Raw genomic sequence first — 25,173 nt, 5'->3', positions numbered from 1 at the left:
CAGGGAATCCAATGTACTGTAACTTGAATCAAACCATCATTGCAAAGTCATGGTGTTTCCCTTTGAAAGTGAAGACCAACTGTACACTTTGGGTGGTTCCCAATGAACCACTTTAAAAGAGAACATGAAACGCGACAATGTGCACATTCATCAATCTCTCCACACTGTAGTTGTCCTAAATAACCCATTTCAGTGAGGTTACTGAAATACCCTGTAATACTGCAGTGAGTATAATATGAGTTTATCCCTAGCTATCCAGTTTGAGGCTTTCAGGAGCATGATATTACACGTACAGTACAGTTGTCATTCTTGACTGGAGGGTTCTTTCTGAGGGCCTTATGACTTTCCAAAATGTGCTAATTTCCTTGTTACAAATACATCTTCACCTTGACACGTGATAACAAAAGCTGGACTTACACTGGCTTTGTGAAACACACTGACGGGAAGGAGATGATGTCGGAGAGACTGAATACAATACTGAGCACAAAAAACAACTGTATGAAACATTAACAACAACTGACCGAGAACAAAAATAAGTTGTAGCTTAGGCCTTCGCCCCGAATAAACAGTAGAACTGAAAGCCTACATCAAAAAGCCTTATTAGATTGGCTTCCCACCGTTATCAGGAACGGGATGAGTAATACAGTATGTTCAGAGGCTAGAACGTTAAGTACAGGTTGTGTGTTTTTTTTGTTCTAACGATGACACAGCCGTACAAGGAAGACAGTATCTGTGCAGTGGGACGAAAGAGCCGTGACAGATAAAACTTGATCATTATTTATCTTTTATTAAACAAAATAATCACAACACAAACTATACAATGGTCACTTTGAGATTGGATTCTCTGAACAGGAAAATTAAGACTCAACAAGAAGAGCAATTTGCATGTAACAGGCAAGCTGCGGTTGGTGCTCTGTCCTGTGGACTCGTACATCTTAGGGTGATACACAACATTGTGCTTTACACACCACAACTGAGGTCATAAAACACTGCACAACGGGGACAATTTAGTCTATAAAATGTAAGATCTTCAATCAGCTGTGAATGAAAACATAACCATATAACAGAACAAACATCAACTTCACCTGAACCATAGATGTATGTCTATATATGGATCTGAACGTTACACTGTTGTTCAGAACCAGCAGTGTCATTCACACAACCAAGATAATGATTCAATGGATAATGAATCAAGACAATGAACATTGGTTGGTTGGTTATGATGATGGGACAATATTAACAGCTGTGTAACCATTCACAGTAGACACGAGAGCTTAGGAAAATTAAACATCCAATCAAGATATTTATACATATAAATAAATAAAACAAATCTGTAATATGTACAACATATTTTTCACGTTTTAAAATGTACAAAATCAACAGGGTGATACCACAGCGAACTGAGGATGTAGTATTTACAGAAACAATACAAACTATATACATATTCTCAAAAATAATAATTAGTATCGTCATATCATACCAGGATGTCATTCAACATCATTCACCATAATTTATTTTGTCAGCTTTCCACCTCAATAAAAAAATCAAACGGAAGGTGTTTTCTTCATGGCTTAACTCTTTAGAACAGTGAGCAGCATACAGACATAAACCAGTGGCTTTTAGTTGGCCTTCAACTAGCATTCAACTATTGGCCTTCAACTAGCCTTCAGCTGCTGGCCTTCAACTAGCCTTCAGCTGCTGGCCTTCAACTAGCCTTCAGCTACTGGCCTTCAACTAGCCTTCAGCTACTGGCCTTCAACTAGCATTCAACTATTGGCCTTCAACTAGCCTTCAGCTGCTGGCCTTCAACTAGCATTCAACTATTGGCCTTCAACTAGCCTTCAGCTGCTGGCCTTCAACTAGCCTTCAGCTACTGGCCTTCAACTAGCCTTCAGCTACTGGCCTTCAACTAGCTTTCAGCTACTGGCCTTCAACTAGCCTTCAGCTACTGGCCTTCAACTAGCCTTCAGCTACTGGCCTTCAACTAGCCTTCAGCTACTGGCCTTCAACTAGCCTTCAGCTACTGGCCTTCAACTAGCCTTCAGCTACTGGCCTTCAACTAGCCTTCAGCTACTGGCCTTCAACTACTGGCCTTCAACTAGCCTTCAGCTGCTGGTCTTCAACTAGCCTTCAGCTGCTGGTCTTCAACTAGCCTTCAGCTGCTTGTCTTCAACTAGCCTTCAGCTGCTTGTCTTCAACTAGCCTTCAGCTGCTGGTCTTCAACTAGCCTTCAGCTGCTGGTCTTCAACTAGCCTTCAGCTGCTGGTCTTCAACTAGCATTCAGCTGCTGGCCTTCAACTAGCCTTCAGCTGCTGGTCTTCAACTAGCCTTCAGCTGCTGGTCTTCAACTAGCCTTCAGCTGCTGGCCTTCAACTAGCCTTCAGCTGCTGGCCTTCAACTAGCATTCAACTACTGGCCTTCAACTAGCCTTCAGCTGCTGGTCTTCAACTAGCATTCAGCTGCTGGCCTTCAACTAGCATTCAGCTGCTGGTCTTCAACTAGCCTTCAGCTGCTGGCCTTCAACTAGTCTTCAGCTGCTGGCCTTCAGCTGCTGGCCTTCAACTAGCCTTCAGCTGCTGGCCTTCAGCTGCTGGCCTTCAGCTGCTGGTCTTCAACTAGCCTTCAGCTACAGGCATTCAGACATCTTTAAAATTGGCCACAAAAACAATGCTCATCGATTTATTGATTTGGATGTAACTTGTTGATGCACAAATTGGAATATATCGAAAATGCACAAGGCGTGTAAAGCCATAACCAGATAGAAGGCAATAAGGCAACAACTCAACTCACTAACTTGTCTAAGGCAACAGTTGACAGGGGCTATAAGATCATATTTACCAAGAGACAATGTCTGCTGCACGTGCCAAGGCAAGAGAACTATCATGTCAGCTATAGTTGACTGTAGTGAAAGGAGGTCATAAGGCATTTGGGCTCTTCTAGACACTGTATACCACATACCGTAAGAACATGTACGTCACTAGACATTACACACATTAGTGGAGTGAGTATAGAAATGCTTGCATTGATGATAGCAAAGGCACCAATATGTAAAGAGACCAATGACAACTCAAAAGTTTCAGCTCTGATTAGTGCCGACAACTCACACGTTTCAGCTCAGAGTAGGGCCGACAACTCACACGTTTCAGCTCAGAGTAGGGCTGACAACTCACACGTTTCAGCTCAGAGTAGGGCCGACAACTCACACGTTTCAGCTCAGAGTAGTGTCACACCATAGTTCAATGTCCCCCCTGGGAAAGTCTCCACTTTAAGATGTGGTGATGTTTGGTGCTAAGTGACTAGGCACGTGCATGTGTCAATGTCAGATGGTAAGGCCATCCAGAGGTCTCAATGTCCATTGTTAAGTACACCATAAACATACAAACTAGGTACTGTTTTCAACCTTCAAAAGATATGACAAGACAGCTTTTTGACTGCAGCCTGTTTTAAACCCACAATCTTCAACAGATCCTTCATGTCGTGCTAATTGTGTTTTCTAGTGCTTTCGTCAGGCTGACAAAGGAAGTGGGATCAAACTGAACTCAAGAATCAAATGGGTTGGAAGTGTAGGACGTCTTCTGTACAGTGCTATGCACAATCTTATGCAACATTAGAACAAAAGTTTGCCTATTTTACAGTAAGTAGCCAAATGTACACTCATTTACAAAAGAGCTGCTAAGTGATATGTAACAAAAACAAACAAAGTTGAAGCTGTGTTAGATGGTTGTCATTTTGAACTTCCTTGTGTCAAAGAGCCGAGGTCCAGGACCTGGCCTGGTACCAAATCTGTACATTATGTGCTTAGACATTTATTCTTCTCTCTGACGAGGAGTTAGCCTAAAATACATACATTTGGGACCAGGCCACCTAGGTAAGAACTCTTACATTATGAAAGAACGGACGACTACAGTCCAACTGTGCATTTACTGTGTCTTTCATTTTCAAGTCCTTCCGATGTTTGACAAAATGGCCCCCAGATGTTTTTTTCTCTTCAGGGTTGTGTTCGAGACCACAACGCTACCAAGTCATTTTCTGTGTGATTCCGTTTGTCTATGTTTCTTCTTCTTCCATTCCTTTTTTTGGGGGTGGGTTTCCATGGCAACCAAGTTATTCTTTCTGAGTTTCTTTTTTCCTTCTTCTTCGTCTTGGATGGCAGCACAGTGTTGAGGTCGGAACGGAATCTTCGGAACAGGAAGCCAGGAACTTAGGTCATCGAGATGAGGTCATCATCATAGGATTGGAAAGGACGTGTCAGTAGCATTAGGGTTAAAATGACCTCCATCGGTTTATGTTTGTCACTTTTTCAAACAAAAAAATCTCTCTTTAAATACAATTCTTCATATCCACTTGTTCTTCTTCTTCTACTAGTCATGCCAGGTCTTCTTCCAGGCTCACCATCTGTCTCTGTGAGGGGAGACAGAAAATAACCATAAACACAAAGTCACACAACACTGAAAACCACTACATGCAGTATTTCATAGGTTATACCATAATCAACGGTCACATGCTTTCTATTAGCCACTGCAGAACACCTGCAGGATTGGGGTCAAGTGGATTGCAACTCCACATAGGAAAACAATGGGCAATTCATCCCATTATTTCACTTAATCGAAATGGAATTGATCTTAACACAGTATGAGAATTTAAATGGAATGAACTCTAACCCTGGTGACACGTGTAGTCTACATAAGTAATAAGACAGTGACTAGGTTGCTTGGTGGGTTGCTAGGTGACAGTACCTGTGGGTAGGTGTATCCGTCCTGGCTGTGGTTTCTACAGATGTGCAACTCGTCCTCTGTGGTCTTCTGGTACACGGGGTTGTCAAAGTGGATGGTGTTGGTGTTCTTCAGCCTCCAGTGTCTCCATAGTAACACTGCACCAAACAGCACCAGGCACATCATCACTGGAGAGAGGAGATAGTGGGTCAAAGTTCAGTTCTTGTTGTTGTAATTGTTGTTGTTGATAGAGTATGGTAGGTAAAGCCAGTTTAACTTTTACAATGATATGTGTTTTACTGAGTGTACAAAACATTAGAAACACCTTCCTAATATTGAGTTACACCCCCCTTTGCCCTCAGAACAGCCTCAATTTGTCGGGCATTGACCCTACAAGGTGTCGAAAGCGTTCCACAGGGAGGCTGGCCCATGTTGACTCTAATGCTTCCCACAGTTGTGTCAAGTTGGCTGGATGTCCTTTGGTTAGTGGATCATTCTTAATACACATGGAAAACGGTTGAGAGTCAAAAACCCAGCAGCGTTGCAGTTCTTGACACACTCAAACCGGTGCACCTGGCACCTACTACCATACCCCGTTCAAAGCACTTAAACATTTGTCTTGCCCATTCACCCTCTGAATGGCACACGTAGACAATCCATGTCTCAAATGTCTCAAGGCTTGTCTCCTCCCCTTCATCTACACTGATTGAAGTGGATTTAACACACAACATCAATAAGGGATCATAGCGTTCACCTGGTCAGTCTCATGGAAAGAGCAGGTGTTCCTAATGTTTTGTACACTCAGTGTATATCAACACGTAAGTCAATACATAAACAGAGAGTAGGTTACTACAGTACTACTGTATTTATCAGTGCACTAGACATTATGCTGATACTACAAGGTAAAATACTCACTGATAGGTAAGACAATGTAGAGCACAGTATGGTGTGATGCCTCAGCTACTTTGGGCATGGCAACATAGCCACTTTGACCTGTGACCGCAGTTTCCTGTGGACTGTGAGTGGTCGCGGACCTATCAGGGTCCTGAGGCTGGACCCGGCGGGCGGAGGAGGTAGTTGTGGTAGTTGTAGTTGTGGTGGAAGTGGGGCCAGCTGGCTGTTTGGTTGGGGCCCTGGTAGGGATGGGAGCTGCAATTTTGGGAGTGGTGGAGGGAGCGGTAGTTGTTGGAGCTGTTGAGATAAGAGACGGGGTTAAAGGTCACCAAAGGTTAGACACACAAGAACGTGTCAGTTAGTTTGAGAAAAGGTTCAATGACCATGAACAGTGAGTATGAGGATAAACACTAACACTTTGACATCCACTGGCTTTTGAACTAGCTTTTAACTACAAAATATTTGGTCTTAAACAGATTTTAATGATGAAAATATGAATAACATTCCACCCATGAGGTGGGCGATCTGGTCATTTGACTGCAGGAAAGGGGTATAAAAGGCAGTAGTTGCACCTTCTCCTCTAAAGTTCCATAGGGTTCGACAGAGGAAAACACATACCTGCCACACACTTCCTCATGTCCAGGCCGAGGGTCATGTGATCAGGACAGGCACAGGTGTATTTGGGGGAGTGTTGGTTGATCTGGGGAGCAGGTAGACATAGGAACTCACAACCTCCATTCACAAAGTTTTTGTCTGTGCACCAGTTCTTTCCTATAGGAGAGAGAGAGAGAAGCGTGAGAGTGAGTGTTAGATTCAGCTTTTAAAGTTAATTACAGTTATTCATGTAAGATTTGTTATGTTTTTAAAAAGCGTGCGTTGCCATACCGATGGGCTGCTTGAGGTTGTGGTATACAATGATGTCCTCTGGCTGCATCAGGTCCTCCGCCAGTACAGTGATGTCATTTCCTGTCAGGCGGTTGGCGCTCATGACCGCTCTGTCGCCCATGTCGGTCCAGAATACTTTCTCCTGTGAAACAAATGAGAGAAACCAGAAAAAAAGAGAGACAGGAAGAAAAACTAGGTTAACCAACTGTACATAGTCAGTACATACAGTACTTAATGTTAACCAACTGTACATAGTCAGTACATACAGTACTTAATGTTAACCAACTGTACATAGTCAGTACATACAGTACTTAATGTTAACCAAATGTACATAGTCAGTACATACAGTACTTAATGTTAACCAACTGTACATAGTCAGTACATACAGTACACAAAGTTAACCAACTGTACATAGTCAGTACATACAGTACACAAAGTTAACCAACTGTACATAGTCAGTACATACAGTACTTAATGTTAACCAACTGTACATAGTCAGTACATACAGTACTTAATGTTAACCAACTGTACATAGTCAGTACATACAGTACTTAATGTTAACCAACTGTACATAGTCAGTACACAAAGTTAACCAACTGTACATAGTCAGTACATACAGTACACAAAGTTAACCAACTGTACATAGTCAGTACATACAGTACTTAAAGTTAACCAACTGTACATAGTCAGTACATACAGTACACAAAGTTAACCAACTGTACATAGTCAGTACATAGTCAGTACATACAGTACTTAATGTTAACCAACTGTACATAGTCAGTACATACAGTCCACAAAGTTAACCAACTGTACATAGTCAGTACATACAGTACTTAAAGTTAACCAACTGTACATAGTCAGTACATACAGTACACAAAGTTAACCAACTGTACATAGTCAGTACATACAGTACTTAAAGTTAACCAACTGTACATAGTCAGTACATACAGTACACAAAGTTAACCAACTGTACATAGTCAGTACATACAGTACACAAAGTTAACCAACTGTACATAGTCAGTACATACAGTACTTAAAGTTAACCAACTGTACATAGTCAGTACATACAGTACACAAAGTTAACCAACTGTACATAGTCAGTACATACAGTATACAAAGTTAACCAACTGTACATAGTCAGTACACACAGTACACAAAGTTAACCAACTGTACATAGTCAGTACATACAGTACACAAAGTTAACCAACTGTACATAGTCAGTACATAGTCAGTACATACAGTACTTAAAGTTAACCAACTGTACATAGTCAGTACATACAGTACACAAAGTTAACCAACTGTACATAGTCAGTACATACAGTACACAAAGTTAACCAACTGTACATAGTCAGTACATACAGTACACAAAGTTAACCAACTGTACATAGTCAGTACATACAGTACACAAAGTTAACCAACTGTACATAGTCAGTACATAGTCAGTACATACAGTACTTAAAGTTAACCAACTGTACATAGTCAGTGCATAGTCAGTACATACAGTACTTAAAGTTAACCAACTGTACATAGTCAGTACATAGTCAGTACATACAGTACTTAAAGTTAACCAACTGTACATAGTCAGTACATAGTCAGTACATACAGTACAAAGTTAACCAACTGTACATAGTCAGTACATACTGTACACAAAGTTAACCAACTGTACATAGTCAGTACATACAGTACACAAAGTTAACCAACTGTACATAGTCAGTACATACAGTACACAAAGTTAACCAACTGTACATAGTCAGTACATACAGTACACAAAGTTAACCAACTGTACATAGTCAGTACATACAGTACACAAAGTTAACCAACTGTACATAGTCAGTGCATAGTCAGTACATACAGTACTTAAAGTTAACCAACTGTACATAGTCAGTACATACAGTACAAAGTTAACCAACTGTACATAGTCAGTACATACAGTACTTAAAGTTAACCAACTGTACATAGTCAGTACATAGTCAGTACATACAGTACTTAAAGTTAACCAACTGTACATAGTCAGTGCATAGTCAGTACATACAGTACTTAAAGTTAACCAACTGTACATAGTCAGTACATACAGTACAAAGTTAACCAACTGTACATAGTCAGTACATACAGTACTTAAAGTTAACCAACTGTACATAGTCAGTACATACTGTACACAAAGTTAACCAACTGTACATAGTCAGTACATACAGTACTTAATGTTAACCAACTGTACATAGTCAGTACATAGCATATCATAGTCAGTACATAGCGTACTTACAAATCCATCCACAAACAAAGACTTAATGTATCTGGTGGAAACCAACAGTTTCAGATATGGGGCTTATTAACCTCCTATGACCTGGATACTGTAAGATCAGTTTGGTCTCCATTCAGCAGCTACATGGATGGATTTCTGTAATACAGCTAAAGCTGGCTAGCTGCATGGCTAAACTCATGAACCGGGCTGGTGTATAAGACTCAACCTGGAAATCCCCTTTAATTAAAGCTACCACAGTCAGGTTGGTGTGGGCTGGAGGGGGGAGACCATGGTGCTCGACCCAGGGACCTAAAGGAGGTTCTGGGGCCACAGCCAGGGTAGAGGGGGGAGACCATGGTGCTCGACCCAGGGACCTAGAGGAGGTTCTGAGGTTGGATTGTAACCATTGCCCACATGGACTGGACTCTACTGGTTCAGTTAAGTCTCCCTTTCCCTTCCTACAATTCCTCTAGGACCTGTCCATAACTCCATAACTATACCCCAGATGGAACTCAGGTTAGGGAGACCTTAATGTCCACATTCCATCACTATTTACCTCGAAGACGGCGAGAGAGAGGGGGTGAGCCAGCTTGTCCTCGTTGTAGATGAGTGTGTGTCGTCCTTCTCCGTTTACGCCGATGCTGGAGACGGTGTGCATCTTAGAGTCCACCCAGTACAGACGCTGGTTAACCATGTCTGTTCCAGAGGCAGGGAGCGTTAGAGAAATCCAACTGTGTAATCATTCACTTATAAACAATGCTTCCACGCCTGATAACGAGGCAGATTATTTGAATGTAAATAATGTACACCTACAGAATGATAGAACTTCCAACAATAACACATCACAACATCTCAACTGTTCTGTATACCAGTATAAGAATCACGCGAGACAGCAAATTACAATGTGCCCAATCACACATCACTATATTGCAGTGTCCAATCAGTGGACTCTTCTTACCAAGAGTGATGCCGTTAGGCCACTTGATGTTGTCCGTTACCAAGGCGACGCGGTCGGCTCCGTTCAGCCCACTCTTCTCGATCTTGGCCTCGTCGCCCCAGTCAGTCCAGTACATGAAGCTGGAAACAGACACAGTACCGTCAGTCAAAACTCCTACCTCGAACACACTTCAGCACAACATCTGGAGGTCTTTAGAGAAAATCACACACACACACACACACACGGACACGTTGAGCTTCTGCCATGTTTCTTGTTGCGAAAGAGATCCTCACTCATTCAATTATTCCAATATGTTCGACAACAAAAGAATCCTGTCGAAGATTTATCTTTTTGGTTTTCCTGGCAGTCAACGCCCTATTGAGCATGATACTGATAAACAGATCAGTAGGCTATGACCCAAACAAGGTTAATAAAATCAATCAATCAAATCCCAAGTTTCTTACTTATTGGCTGGGTCCACCACGATGCTTCTTGGTTTCTCCAGTCCTTCGCTGATCAGTGTCTTTCGCCGTGTTCCGTCCGTGGTTGCCACGGAGATGGTCTGGAGCACACTGTCCGTCCAATAGATGTTACCGTGAATCCAGTCGACGGCCAGGCACTCCGGCGCCTCCATCTGGCTGTCAATCACCACGTTGTGGTGGGAGGAGTTCCCTGCCAAGTTCATGTCGGCGCTGGGGTAGGGTGCAGGACAAAATAGATGTTTGTTAACTAACAAATACTGTATATTGTCTGTTTACACACACACACACACCTTCCCCCAGCAGGTCCTCACCTGTAGATCTTCCTGTGGTACAGGTCAGACCAGAAGATCTTGTGTCCAGGCATGTCCATGTCCAGGGCCACCACGTTCTTTAGTCTGGGGATGAGAGGGACGTACTCGCTACGGTCCAGAGTCATCTTCCTCACCTCGTGGCGGTTGGTGAACAACAGGTAGGGGACAGTACCTGGAAGACATACAATTAGATTTAGAAAGTTTTAGATTTCGACCTCAAGTCTGCCACTTTACCTAACTGTTTACATCACATTTAAAAAGTTGTTTAATAATGAGGCCTCAGAGAAGCTACCGAAACCTCTTCTTTGCTTTGATTTGTTCAGACTATATCAGAATTGCTCCCAAGGCTCTGTTCATATATCCACACTAGCAAGCAATCTGTCAAGCATCCATTCTAAGTGGTATGCTGGGGTGGCTGTCGGAATGTAGCTTAGCTAGTGTGACCCTCCATCTCACACGTACCTGTGGCAGCCTTGCAGGTCTTGGTCTTGGGGTCCAGTTCATAGCCCTCCTCACACTCACACTTGTAACTTCCCAGGATGTTCACACAGATCTGGGTACAGGTGTCTGGGTCAGCACACTCATCAATGTCTACAGGAGGAGGAAAACAGAGTTAGAGGTCAGAAGATAGGGTCAGGAGTCAGTTGTGGCAATTCATAGTGTGATTTGATCCAAATCCAATGTCCTGCGATCTTATCTGGCACTCGTCACTATAGTGACTTAGAGCTCAGCCATTACAATCTTCTGATCTGAGTTCAGAGCCTCAGTGCCATATTAACATTTATTTCCGCACACCTTCACATTTCCTGTTGTCCTTCCCCAGACTGTACCCAGCAGGACAGGAGCAATTGAAGCCAATCTTCAGGTCGGTACAGGTGTGAGAGCAACCGCCGTTATTGGTCAAACACTCGTTGTTGCCTGCAGAATCAGACCGGAAATCAGTTAGAAGAAATATATCTATCTAGAAAACTATAAGGAACAACCATCATCCTCAATGTCCATGATGACAGCCTTTTCCCTTAGGCAAGACTAAACCAGTCACCTCACTCTTTACAACCACTAACTAGTTTGGCCAGACCAGACTGGCCTGAACCACTTGGCTAGCTGTCTCCATCATATTTCCCTAGCTGGGATGTGGTCTCTCTCCTCTGTTTTCCACTGAATGGTATGTGGGTGTAAAGGGAGTTCCCTATGGGCCCAGGGTCAAAAGTAGTGGGCGAAACAGGGATTAGGGTGCCATTTGGGACACAGAATATCTCTACGGTTCCAACTCACCACACTCTCTGATAGGTTCGTCGGACATGTCTCGGCAGTCTTTCTGCCTGTTGCACACCTTGTCCACGGTGATGCACTCCCCACTCTTACACCTGAAGTTATTCGGGCCCTCACACGCATCCACTGGGGGGAGAATAAGAAAGAAGAGAATATTATTAGACATATAGTACAGCTATAGGGAGAGTGTGTGTGTGTGTGTGTGTGTGTCCATTAGGGCTGAGCCTCACCGCTCTTGCAGTCAATCTCATCACTCAGATCCCTGCAGTCAAACTGGCGGTCACACTGACGGCTACCATGGATACAGGAGCCATCATTACACTGAAACTCATCTGGCTGGCAAGTGGGCCGACCTACCGAGAGAGAGAGAGAGAGAGACAGAGAGAGAGAGAGAGGTTAGATAAACAATACAACAAGACAGATGGACAGATAAAGAAAGAGTGATTGGGATTTTCTCTTAGGAGTCCCTTAGTTTAGTATCTGTTTATACAGTATAGTATCTGTTCATACAGTATAGTATCTGTTCATACAGTATATATTGGAAGATGAACATTTGTTTTTGTAAACGCTTAACTAAATAAGCATATTTCTGTCTTTGAAAAAAAAAAAATTCAGAGAGAAAGGACAGAAGCAGAGTTGAATATTGTCAAAAACCCTTCCACTCACTGCAGTTGGTTTCATCTGAATTATCCTGACAGTCCTTGCCTCCATCACAGCTCCAACTCCTATGGATACACTCCCCACTCCCACAGTGGAATTCATGTGGCCCACAGGGCTTTGTTGTCGGTTTGGTGTCCCTCCCGCCACAGTTCTGGGGCCACTCGTCTGAACCGTCGGCACAATCGGCGTCACCGTCGCAGGCCCAGAGACGCGGGACACACACAGTGTTGTTACACTGGAAGGCGTTGGGACCGCAGGTGGCGGTGGGACAGGAAGTCTCGTCAGAACCATCGGAACAGTCGTTGTCCTTGTCGCACACGAAGGAGACGGCGATGCACTGACCGTTGGAGCAGCGGAACTCGTTGTCGGTGCAGTTCTTTGCGGCTGGATTGAGGAAGGGAGAGCGAGGGCTAGAGGGTTAGGGATATGGAAGGTTTGGGACTGGGTGACAGTATTTGTACTCTATTGTGCCTTTAGGATGTTATTATATCTGTAAATAATGTGGTTGTCACTAAAAGAATGAGAGGGTTTTGTCTAAGGGTTCAATGGGTGCAGAGTAGACACAAGGACCAGAGTCATGTGGTGATAGTACCAGTTAGTGATTACAAACTGGAGTCTTATCACATCATCATGCACTAACTACAGAGGTAATCAGTGTTGAACAGAACAGTTTGTCTTCAGTATGGTGATGACTGCAGTGTAATCAGGTATGACAACGATACAAGAGTTGGCTACAGCATATACACTATTGGACTAGACTAGTGAATGTAAATATGTAGGATCTTCATTTGAGACAGTTTGCTTCAGAAGGAAAATAATCCTGCAGCAACCGGAAATGTGAATTATTACGTGGATTATAATTAATGGACATTTTGAGTCAAATTTCAAAGTGGAAATTTACGAACTTCATAAGCCTTCTTAAACTTCAAATACACTACAAATGTTAAATGTTCTGCATTGCAGGAAAGTTCTCCTGCAACAGGATGGTCAAATTAAGATCCTACATCCGTACTGTTATCTTACCACAGCTCTTCTCATCAGCTCCATTGTCACAGTCAGCTTTGCCATCACAGTGCCACGTTCCGGAGATACACTTGTTCAGTGGGCCTCCGCAGCTGAACTCAGTGGGCAGGCAGGTCTTAGCCTCTGGAGACATAGAGAGACATGAACAGATAGAGACATTAGAGTCTGTGTGACACATCTTATCAGTTCTATCTTATCTGAAGAGGAGGAGGACGAGGATGAGGAAGAAGAGGACGAAGGATGAGGAAGAAGAGTATGAAAAGAAAGAGGAGAGAGAAGAAGAGTAAAAGAGGAGGAAGAGTCAGTTACTCACCGCAGGCGGCTGGCAGCTCGTCAGTTCCGTCACCACAGTCATCACCTCCGTCACACACCCACCGGCTGGTGATACATTTCCCGTTGCCACACCTGAACTGACTTGTCCCACATGTATACGCAGCATCTAGGGGAAGAAAAACCCAGGATAACTGTAAATGATTGACAGACAGGACACATTTCATCTTTTATAGATCTATACTAGTGTAATTTAAAAAACTAATTGTTTTATTTATTTAATTAGGCAAGTCAGTCAAGAACAAATTCTTATTTACAATGTCGGCCTAAAATATACACAAGGTAGTACAAATATAATATACAAGGTAGACAGTTTAACAGAGTGTATTTGATACAGATTCAGTAACTTTTTACAATACAGGGCAATAATTAATTATACATATTTTCTGTCATGCGACACTAGTACCACGTAACATTAGGCTCACGCAGAGGATAGAATAGGTCTGTAGTAGTGACGGATGTTAACTAACATTTAACTAAGTAACTTCCCTCGGTTAGTTCATGTTCAACAACGCTCGCTGACAACAGAGGGCAGTCATCTGACGGCCATTAAGATTGGGATTATATCTAGTTGTTGGTGAGAAGAACACATCCTCTACAATGTTTTGTAGTGCCCCTCTGGGACCAGCAATTATGTGTGATAAGAACTACAGTAGTGAGAGTCCAAAGATAAAGGAACAGGATATGAGGTAAAAAAAAGACTACAATATGGAGCATTTCTAAACAGGAAGTGAAGGAGTTTCCCCATGGGAGAGACTTATATCTCTTATCGTTCACACACTGGAGCTACTGTATCTCATGGTCTTTCAGCAGACAGTGAGAACTTGACGGCCATTTTGTTATGTACTCAAGACTGTTGCTTGGCAACTACTGTTTGTGCGTTTCTCATGTAAACCTTCAAATGAAGGAAATTAGTGTAGGACAAGATGTTGCCGAAACAGAACACACACAAGTGTCAACTCACACGCACACACCATTGGCCCACATATACAGCATCCGGTAAGGGAAAGTTAAACAACTTATAGACCTACTGTACAGACTTGAGCAAGGAAATACATTTTTTTCCTCACTTATAGTTTCTGCCAGTAGGCCTATGAATGAATACCACGTTACTGTTTGACTAGCCTATTCAGCAGTGAAATGAGATTTAACCCCAAAACGGCCCAGTTTATTTTGGGTTGCTGAGGTCACAACCTCATTGAACTCATCTGACCAATCAAAGTGAAGTTGTCTTCAACAAGGAAGTGAGAGCCATCAGGTAAAGCTAGCATGGAGCCTTCAATATTCTGCAAGGTCTCGGTCACTAAATCAGATTATCTCCCTCCACTGTCAAATTCCACTGTGCCTGAGGCAACAGAGTATGAGTCAGAGCCTGAGGCTGTCTCTTTAAGACAATGGAAGGGGGGAGGAGTCATAATCACACCACCCGCTGCTGATTGGCCCTTGAGGAACATTCCTCCAAAATACTCATAACAAGAGCACTAGTGAGAGCAACAGGGGGAGGTGGGGCACAACCGGACACAACACCAGGAATCTTCTGAACTCAAGCTGTCAAATGTTGACACTTGTAGTAGTAACCGCGGCTACACCAGCATGACTCAAGTCGTAAAGTCGGTTGCTACACAGAGAGTTAGTGAAGTAGATTCAGAAGATAGAGGTTGCTTGCTCCGTCTATTGGCATGTGATGTCACCAATGCTCACATCTTCCTGTAGAGATGTGGGACTGTAATATCATAAGACGATCTTGTATTGAGAAATGTTGGCCTGACTTGATCAATCAGGGCTTTTCATGGAAAAAAACGACTGCTGAACCCCTCGCCTCAAATGCTTAATTACACAGGCACTGTAACCGCCAAGACTGTGGCTGTTTCCAGTGAACCCAACACACACACAGTCCCACACACACACAGTCCCCCCCACACACACACACAGTCCCTCACACACACACAGTCCCTCACACACACACAGTCCCTCACACACACACACACACACACACACACACACACACAGTCCCCCACACACACACAGTCCCACACACACACACACACACACACACACAGTCCCACACACACACAGTCCCACACACACACACAGTCCCACACACACACACAGTCCCACACACACACACAGTCCCACACACACGGTCCCCCCCCACACACACACTACCAGATGTGGAGGTTCCAGGAATAGTTTCCCCCCCATCCTATTCCAGCTGTTCTTGGAGAGAGTGGTGATACATTTACGAGGCCGGCTGACTGTTAGCCCGCCCTGAGACTTATACTCTCAAGTGAAAACGGAGACGTTACTTGGCCCCGACACGCACTCTGCCTCTCTCTCTCTCTTTCCATGATCCTCTCTGTCTCCCCTCCCCCTTTCTCTCTCTCTGTCTCTCCCCTCTCATCTCCTCTCTCCCCTATTTCTCTGTCTGTGTTTTAATTTTCTCTCCTGCTAATCTTCTGTCCCATCATCTACAAATGGGTCACAAGCCTCTCAAGTTGCATACTGTGTTCTCTCTACCATTCTCTCTCTAGGTCACAAGACGCTCAACCTCCAGCAGCATAGCCCACTGTACTCACTCAAAAGGCATCTGTGTGTACAGTATGTTAGACTGTACGTCACAACTATGTCTACTATTCTCTCTCTGGGTCACAAATCTCCCTTCCCAAGATACTGTACTGCACTCTCTCTTTGTAGCCTATACGATTAGATATACATTGGGTAATAGAGGACTTGTACTGTATTCAACTTAGTCTCTAATTGAAATGCAGTGGGTGAGAGTTATTTTCCCAGGATGTTGTAAGTCATTTATCTTACATTTAAAAAAAAAAAGCCCAGCAGTTCTGAATGGAAACCTCTTTCCATTGACTAGCTTTGAATGTGAGACGTTATCAACGACAGAGGCCAAGTCTAGCTTACGTTTGAACCCAAAACCATCTGGCTGGAAAGGTTGGGCCACGCCGTAGCTATACATAGCCCTCTCTCCCAGTGTGGGAGTGTCGTGACGTCAGAGTGTATTTGTGGGCGTGTCGTGACGTCAGAGTGTATTTGTGGGCGTGTCGTGACGTCAGTGTATTTGTGGGCGTGTCGTGACGTCAGAGTGTATTTGTGGGCGTGTCGTGATGTCAGAGTGTATTTGTGTGCGTGTCGTGATGTCAGTGTATTTGTGTGCGTGTCGTGATGTCAGAGTGTATTTGTGTGTGTGTCGTGATGTCAGAGTGTATTTGTGTGCGTGTCGTGATGTCAGAGTGTATTTGTGGGCGTGTCGTGACGTCAGAGTGTATTTGTGTGCGTGTCGTGACGTCAGAGTGTATTTGTGTGCGTGCCGTGACGTCAGTGTATTTGTGGGCGTGTCGTGACGTCAGAGTGTATTTGTGGGCGTGTCGTGAAGTCAGAGTGTATTTGTGGGCGTGTCGTGCGCATCATTGGTCGATAACTAAGCCATGCACTTGGCGTAGTAACTAAGCACAGAAGACGGAGGAAGTTTGTTTGTGTCACACTGTTCATGTTACAGTTAATTATTATTAAACAAACAATCATAAAATAGAAGTTTGGTTCCTGTCTACTTAACTTCCTTATGGGCCCACTTAATGCAGTCCGCCTACTGTCTGTACGGTTACTGTATGTGCAGTGAGTCACCATATGGGCATTTCATTTGTCTTTGAGGTTGTGACTAAACTAAATCAAGATAACAAATATGGGGTGATTTCTCTGACGCGTTTCCTTGAGGGATAATAGTTGTATTGTATTGCATTGGTTTTCTTCACAATTACTCCAGAAAATAATTGTCTTGGGGAATCAACTTCAGACAAAGTGAGTGGGGAAATCCTGTTGTATTTCGAGTTTAACGTTACTTTAACAAATCTACACAGTTTTACCAGCAGGGTACTTTTCATTAGTTACAACAGATCACATTCAAACTAGCTCTGCATGCAGCCTGTAAACTGTTGCATAATAATCGCAGATTCTAAGAACCAAAAAGCCATTATAAGCAACCTTCCTTATTCACCAATCAGCACATTCTTAGGTGTCTCTGCCTGCCTGCCTGCCTGCCCGCCCGCATGTCTGTCCGCCCGCCCGCATGTCTGTCCGCCCGCCCGCATGTCTGTCTTGCAAATGGAATTACCGGCAAGTCACCTGATTTCCATTCTCCTTCCTATGCCTGATGCCATCCCCACACAATTTGACCCACGGGGGAGGAGAGGGAGAGACAAATAGACGGAGCGAGGCAGAGACAAATAGACAGAGTGAGGCAGAGACTAATAGACAGAGCGAGGCAGAGACTAGTGATGAGGGGGTTGACTCATAACCCGCAGTCCCACAGTTATATCCGCGGGGCAGACGGGTTCATGGTCATTAAATATTGGAGGATGTGTGTGGCAGGCAGGTTAAATAAAGAGAAACAATACCTTCAAAATATCCATCAATGTATAATTCTAGTGCAATTTCTATCAACAGGCTTCTTGGGCTTCTTATTTTATTATTGTAGGCTATCTGGCATTAGTGCAGAAGGCTAAGCTTTCGGGCCTAGCTGCACTCCAAATAGCCTACACAGCCAATCGCCAAATGCTTTCGGGAATCAGGCAGAAAAAGTTACGGACATGGTTGAAATTTCATTCAATAAGACAAAAGCTGCAAAAGGAGAGTTGAAAATGAAGAGAAGGGAGGGCCTGAAAAGAAATGTTTGGGAAAGATGTGGTGAAAGAGGAGGATAGCAGTGCTGGCTATGTTCTGTGTGATTGTGAGACACTATACACATTTGACCGTCACAAGACGGGACTTAAAATAGGCCTATGTCACAGGAACTGTAGCCTACTGTTCAGATGGGTTAAATGGAAACTGAAATCTGGACACTGACTGTAGGTCTATAACCTCTCACACAGCCTTAATAATAACTCCTGCAGAATGTAGCCTTTCTTGCAGGTAAATTATAAACCAAATGTAGGCTAAACTTAGACTTGGGAACAGGAGTGGAGACATATGATTTGTTGAGAATGCATTGCTCCGTTAGATACCGTCTGTAGAGGTGCTGTCCTTATCATACAATCTGATAGTATTTCAATATTTTTTGACTCCTGAACAGGTAATCAAATGGCTACCCAGACTATTTGCATTGTGTGCCCCCCCTCCTTTACACTGCTGCTACTCTCTGTTTATCATATATGCACAGTCACTTTAACTATACATTCATGTACATATGTACATACTACCTCAATTGGCCCGACTAACCAGTGCTCCCGCACATTGGCTAACCGGGCTGTCTATCTGCATTGTGTCCTGCCACCCGCCAACCCCTCTTTTATGCTACTGTTACTCTCTGTTCATCATATATGCATAGTCACTTTAACCATTTCTACATGTACATACTACCTCAATCAGCCTGACTAACCGGTGTCTGTATGTAGCCTCGCTACTTTTATAGCCTCACTACTGTATGTAGCCTCGCTACTTTTATAGCCTCGCCACTGTATGTAGCCTCGCTACTTTTATAGCCTCGCCTCGCCACTGTATGTAGCCTCGCCACTGTTTTTCACTGTCTTTTTACTGTTGTTTTATTTCTTCATCTACCCATTGTTCACCTAATACCTTTTTTGCACTGTTGGTTAGAGCCTGTAAGTTAGAATTTCACTGTAAGGTCTACATCTGTTGTATTCGGCGCACGTGACAAATAAACTTTGATTTGATTTGAACGACATAAGATTTCAGTTGGGCTTCGATGCACATTTTATCAGAAACACGTTGGGTCCGGTCATTTTCACAGCTTTCTTTTTCCTTACAACTGGTCAAACTGATGTCAAAAAATCTTCTGCCGTCTTTGACTGTAGCTTATAGGGCATTTTCCATTTTGTGTGGGTTAGGGTTGGGTGTGGGCCTCAGAATTACAATGGATCTGGCGGTTGTGGATGGCTTATTAGCAATTGCGGGCGGGTGTTGGTGAATAAACAGCTGACCCGCACACCTTTAGCAGAGACACACAGCTGACCACAGCTGCCATCCGGACAGGGCCTTAATGTAGTTAGGTGCTTGTTGGATGCGGCCAATTTCCCGTAAGGACCTATCCACTGCTGCTGGCTCACTGTTAAATACAGGAAGCCCTATTGGCAGACAGACTGAGCTCACTTCTTGTAATGTACGCCTACTGTCTTCAAAAGGTTAGCATCATGACCAAGTTACACCACGACCTGAATAGACCTTCATATGGTTTCCTACATACAACGGAAATCACCTTGATCTAGCCGTGCTGCTGAGCGAGGAGAGGCAGAGCGAGAGAGATAGAAAGAGACAGTGAAGGAGAGAGAAAAAGAGAGGAAGTTAGAGGGACAGAAAGAGAGAGCGGGAGAAAAGAGAGAGAGAGAAAAAGAGAGTGAGAAACATTTTATAGAGAGAGTCCCCACCTCCCAATCTCCATCAGGTTCTATTAATAAACACTGCCTGCCTGCTTGATGACAACTTGACCATGTAAGGTCCTTCAACACTGATGCTACAGATGGAAGAGAAAGAACGTGCTCACTAAACACCAGCCCCTAGTCTGCAATGGACTTTCCAATAGCCCCAAATGTCCTCCATGTAACCTGTTATATATTTGAACTGGAAAGCTGCAGCCTGCCTGGTGTTCAACCTTCTCAAGTTCTCCCATGTCACCCCTTCTCCTCCGCACACTCCACACTGGCTTCCAGTCCACTCCACACTGGCTTCCAGTCCACTCCACACTGGCTTCCAGTCCACTCCACACTGACTTCCAGTCCACTCCACACTGGCTTCCAGTCCACTCCACACTGGCTTCCAATCCACTCCACACTGGCTTCCAGTCCACTCCACACTGGCTTCCAGTCCACTCCACACTGGCTTCCAGTCCACTCCACACTGGCTTCCAGTCCACTCCACACTGGCTTCCAGTCCACTCCACACTGACTTCCAGTCCACTCCACACTGACTTCCAGTCCACTCCACACTGGCTTCCAGTCGACGCTCGCATCCACTACAAGACCATGGTACTTTCCTACGGAGCAGCAAGAGGAACTGCCCCTCCCTACCTTCAGGCTAGGCGCAAACCCTACACCCCAACCCGAGTACTCCGTTCTGCCACCTCTGGTCTCTTGGCCCTCCCACCCCTACAGGAGGGCAGCTCCCCCTCAGCCCAGTCAAAGCTCTTCTCTGTCCTAACACCCCAATGGTGGAACCATCTTCCCCCTGAAGCTAGGACATCAGAGTCCCTGCCCATCTTCAGAAAACCATCTGAAACCCTACCTCTTCAAAGAGTATCTTAAGTAATCCAACAACACTAGCACGTAACTCCTCCGCCTTACTAGCTCTGACTTTGCTGATAGCTCCTTTTATTGAAGAAAAACGTACTTACTATGACTGAGATTTGTGGTTGTCCCACCTAGCTATCTTAAGATGAATGAATCCAACTGTAAGTCAACAGCAACACCAACCGTCTCTGCAGCTTTAGTTGAAGTGTATGAAAGGCTACACTGGATGACAACAGGAGGACGGTCCATATAGGTCAAAGTTGAGGCTAATATTGGAGTCCTCATCAACGCCCTTGTCATTGTGTGTGACAGGCTTGTTTCTTTAAGTTAGTTTGCCTATGCATTTCTGCTTGTTTTGGCAAACACACACCCACGTCGAGAAAAGTGTTTGTATGTAAACACAAATCTTGCCAAAGGTCAGGGCTTGGTCTTTCCATAGCTACAGATTCATTTAGAACTAGATGACATGTGCACTGATGGTCATCTGTCAAGATGCTAAACCAACAGAACTCAGTCTGTACTAGTTCAGATAACTGCATTTTTGGTTTAAACTCGTTCATCCAACTGCATTCGGCTTATACTAGTTAATCTAACTGCATTGGGCATATACTAGTTCATCTAACTGCACTTGGTTTATACTAGTTCATCCAATTCCACTTGGAACTTCATTGTGAGGTTATTAAGGGTGTTTTTGCATGCCACTGGTGACTGATTGAGAGATCTGGTGTGTTAGGCATCGCATGATGTACATTCTCCTATCAGATGCTCTTGGGGCTGCATGATTCATATGGGGATTATTCTAGAATCTATTCTATTCTAGAACCACTGATGCAACTCTACAGGGATTTTCCCATTATTCTCCATGGTGTCAACTAATACAGCCCCTTGGGGCTCCACACATACAGTAACAGCAGACCTACTGTTGGGGCCCCACATATACAGTAACAGCAGACCTACTGCTGGGGCTCCACACATACAGTAACAGCAGACCTACTGTTGGGGCCCCACATATACAGTAACAGCAGACCTACTGCTGGGGCCCCACACATACAGTAACAGCAGACCTACTGTTGGGGCTCCACATATACAGTAACAGCAGACCTACTGCTGGGGCCCCACACATACAGTAACAGCAGACCTACTGCTAGGGCCCCACACATACAGTAACGGCAGATCTACTGTTGGGGCCCCACATATACAGTAACAGCAGACCTACTGCTGGGGCCCCACACATACAGTAACGGCAGACCTACTGTTGGGGCCCCACATATACAGTAACAGCAGACCTACTGTTGGGGCTCCACACATACAGTAACAGCAGACCTACTGTTGGGGCTCCACACATACAGTAACGGCAGACCTACTGTTGGGGCCCCACATATACAGTAACAGCAGACCTACTGCTGGGGCCCCACACATACAGTAACGGCAGATCTACTGTTGGGGCCCCACATATACAGTAACAGCAGACCTACTGCTGGGGCCCCACATATACAGTAACAGCAGACCTACTGCTGGGGCCCCACACATACAGTAACAGCAGACCTACTGCTGGGGCCCCACACATACAGTAACAGCAGACCTACTGTTGGGGCTCCACACATACAGTAACAGCAGACCTACTGCTAGGGCCCCACACATACAGTAACAGCAGACCTACTGTTGGGGCTCCACACATACAGTAACGGCAGATCTACTGTTGGGGCCCCATATATACAGTAACAGCAGACCTACAGTACTGCTGAGGTCCCACACATACAATAACGGCAGACCTACTGTTGGGGCCCCATACATACAATAATAGCAGACCTACTGCTGGCGCCCCACACATACAGTAACAGCAGACCTACTGCTGGGGCCCCACACATACAGTAACGGCAGACCTACTGTTGGGGCCCCACACATACAGTAACAGCAGACCTACTGCTGGGGCCCCACACATACAGTAACGGCAGACCTACTGTTGGGGCTCCACACATACAGTAACGGCAGATCTACTGTTGGGGCCCCACACATACAGTAACAGCAGACCTACAGTACTGCTGGGGCCCCACACATACAGTAGCAGCAGACCTACAGTACTGCTGGGGCCCCACACATACAGTAACAGCTGACCTACTGTTGGGGGCCCCACACACACACACACACACACACACACATGGACATACACACTCTGCACATGTCAGCAGCAGATTTAATCGCTACATTAATGAATACCTTGAACTATAAACATTGGATGGAAGTTCTAATCTTCAAATCCCTGGGAGCAGGAGTTAGTCTGCATCGCAAATGGCATAGTCCCATAGGGCTCTGGTCAAAAGTAGTGCACTTTAAAGGAAATATGTTGCCATTTGGGATGCAACCTTAAAAATTGAGGGATAACAGTAGAACGGGGTGGCAGAATGGAGCCACAACTAGACTAATACACAACACAATATTAACCTAGAGGCCGGTAAGTTCACCCTTAGCCTACCTACTGAAACCAATAAGGAATTTGCCTCGACTGCTGTTAATGCATTGCAATACAATACAATGTAATACATTGTAATAATGTTAGCAAATAAGTTAATGGACATGTGAGTTGTGTGATAGTGTGTTTAGTTCCTACTGTGGGTTGCTGGTTGGGGGCCACAGAAGTAAAGGTGAAGGAAGTTGGTGGATTTTTATCATATCAAGACATCTAAAGAAGGAAGCAGACTTTGCTTGAGGTGATAAACATATCCTCATAACATGCATCTATTAATAAGCCTATTACATTTCATTGTTGATGACAAAAGCTATGATTTTAAATGCCAATTGAGAATGTATTTTGACATTAAGCTACATCTAACCTACAAATGCATAAAATTAGTGATCAAGAAGGTCTGCAACAATCAGAATTTTGTAGCAAAATAGTCTATCCTTCAGGTGTAAAATAAAACCAAGTTATATTTCCTCCATACATGGCACAGAAGCTGGGCTAAATAACCTCTTGCCACACGGTAAAGAAGCTGGGCTAGACGCCCTTTTGCCGCGCCCTTTCTCGGTGACAATCGTCTTTTTCCTCCAACACGTCAAGCCCACAGGTAAAACCAGACAGCTTTGACATATGGACCTACCGGATGTGACGAGCCTATTTCTCATTCGGATTGGCTCGCGGCTACATACTATTTGAAGAACAGCCAATCGACTTCCCGAGCGTAGCTTCCGTTCATACGGACGAAATAGATACATTTGAACTTTTATTGATAAACATATTGTCAACGAAAATTATAGGTTAAGTTCATCTTTAATCGCCTTTGAAAAGGAAAATGTCTTGAAAAGCTGTTAGCGCTTGACTCTCAATGTCAAGAACATGCCCCCTTCCAGCGCACTAAACCCACTATTAGTTCAGCCTAGGACACGAGGGTATAAACATTGGTTTAATTGAACATTCGACTGGTATTGTAAGCACCAAAACAGAAATTAATTCAGAAAATGTCAATTTAGCCATTTATTCTATGTAAGGAGCACGGTTGCATTTGCAATTCCATGTCAGACATAAAATAAAAAGATCACTGAAATATAGGCAATTGACAACTATGTCATGTTATAAGTAATTTAAAGATGTCAAATTCCATGTCAGATCGTTTAGACCAGAGAATCCCAAGGGCAAAACCCGCTCTGCACTCAGCCGGAGTCATCCCCAAAAATACGCATCATAAGCATCTTGCATGATACAATTGACTTCACATCCTTACCTGTAGGAGCAAAACAGTGGGAAAGCAACACCAGGCAACATGCTGTCACCCCGGTGATTCCCACACGAGTCGGTAGCATCTTTTCTCCTTTGGGCTTCCACGCAATTCGAAGTGTTTCTTCTTGGTCTAATATCGACCACCCGGCACGCAAAATGTTTGACAGCTAGCCTACTGAACAGCACTAGTTCAACTCAACTGAGAGATGCTTCTATATATTTGTGGATGTTGCAGTCACAGCTAAAACAAACTGGGATAAACGAATGACTGTTGTTTGGGTATATAGAGAAGATTTACTGTGCGCCTGTGTCTAGGTCTAGTGCCAGGGAGAAATATTAGATTTTTTTGAGTCACTTCTGACTATTTCTATGTGGTCCTACAAGTGGGCGGGATCAGCAGAGTGGTGTGATATTTGAAATTCGACATCAGCACCGCAGGGGTGGAGCTACAGCAGTCACTGAC

The 25,173-nt window shown here is 44.1% G+C and overlaps 1 protein-coding gene across 1 annotated transcript; it reads right to left on the bottom strand.

Moving 5' to 3' along the window:
- Window positions 1-767: 767 nt before the first annotated feature.
- On the bottom strand, window positions 768-25,173 carry LOC110485636 (low-density lipoprotein receptor). Its single transcript, XM_090195644.1, has 17 exons — window positions 24,715-25,173; window positions 13,729-13,854; window positions 13,416-13,538; window positions 12,399-12,776; window positions 11,963-12,085; window positions 11,736-11,858; window positions 11,256-11,378; window positions 10,923-11,051; window positions 10,461-10,632; window positions 10,132-10,359; window positions 9,689-9,807; window positions 9,287-9,426; window positions 6,492-6,633; window positions 6,225-6,377; window positions 5,628-5,903; window positions 4,737-4,900; window positions 768-4,401 (listed from the first exon to the last, which is right to left on the bottom strand). Exons 1-17 carry the CDS (start codon window positions 24,791-24,793, stop codon window positions 4,366-4,368), a joined length of 2,634 nt encoding a protein of 877 aa, XP_090051770.1. The 5' UTR covers window positions 24,794-25,173; the 3' UTR covers window positions 768-4,365.

The sequence above is a fragment of the Oncorhynchus mykiss genome, chromosome 13 (assembly GCF_057628025.1).
Source record: "Oncorhynchus mykiss isolate SJ-2025 chromosome 13, ASM5762802v1, whole genome shotgun sequence".
Classification (NCBI taxonomy): domain Eukaryota; kingdom Metazoa; phylum Chordata; class Actinopteri; order Salmoniformes; family Salmonidae; genus Oncorhynchus; species Oncorhynchus mykiss.
The sequence above is the reverse complement of the archived record's forward strand: the minus strand, read 5'-3'. Positions and strand labels throughout refer to the sequence as shown.

Excerpts from the sequence above, each read along its gene's own strand:
- LOC110485636 (XM_090195644.1), bottom strand. The coding sequence starts at position 24,793 with ATGCTACCGACTCGTGTGGGAATCACCGGGGTGACAGCATGTTGCCTG. Across the intron at positions 11,859-11,962 it reads TGAGATTGACTGCAAGAGCG|TGGATGCGTGTGAGGGCCCG; the intron begins GTGAGGCTCAGC and ends TTCTCCCCCCAG. Across the intron at positions 9,427-9,688 it reads GCCTAACGGCATCACTCTTG|ACATGGTTAACCAGCGTCTG; the intron begins GTAAGAAGAGTC and ends CCTCTGGAACAG.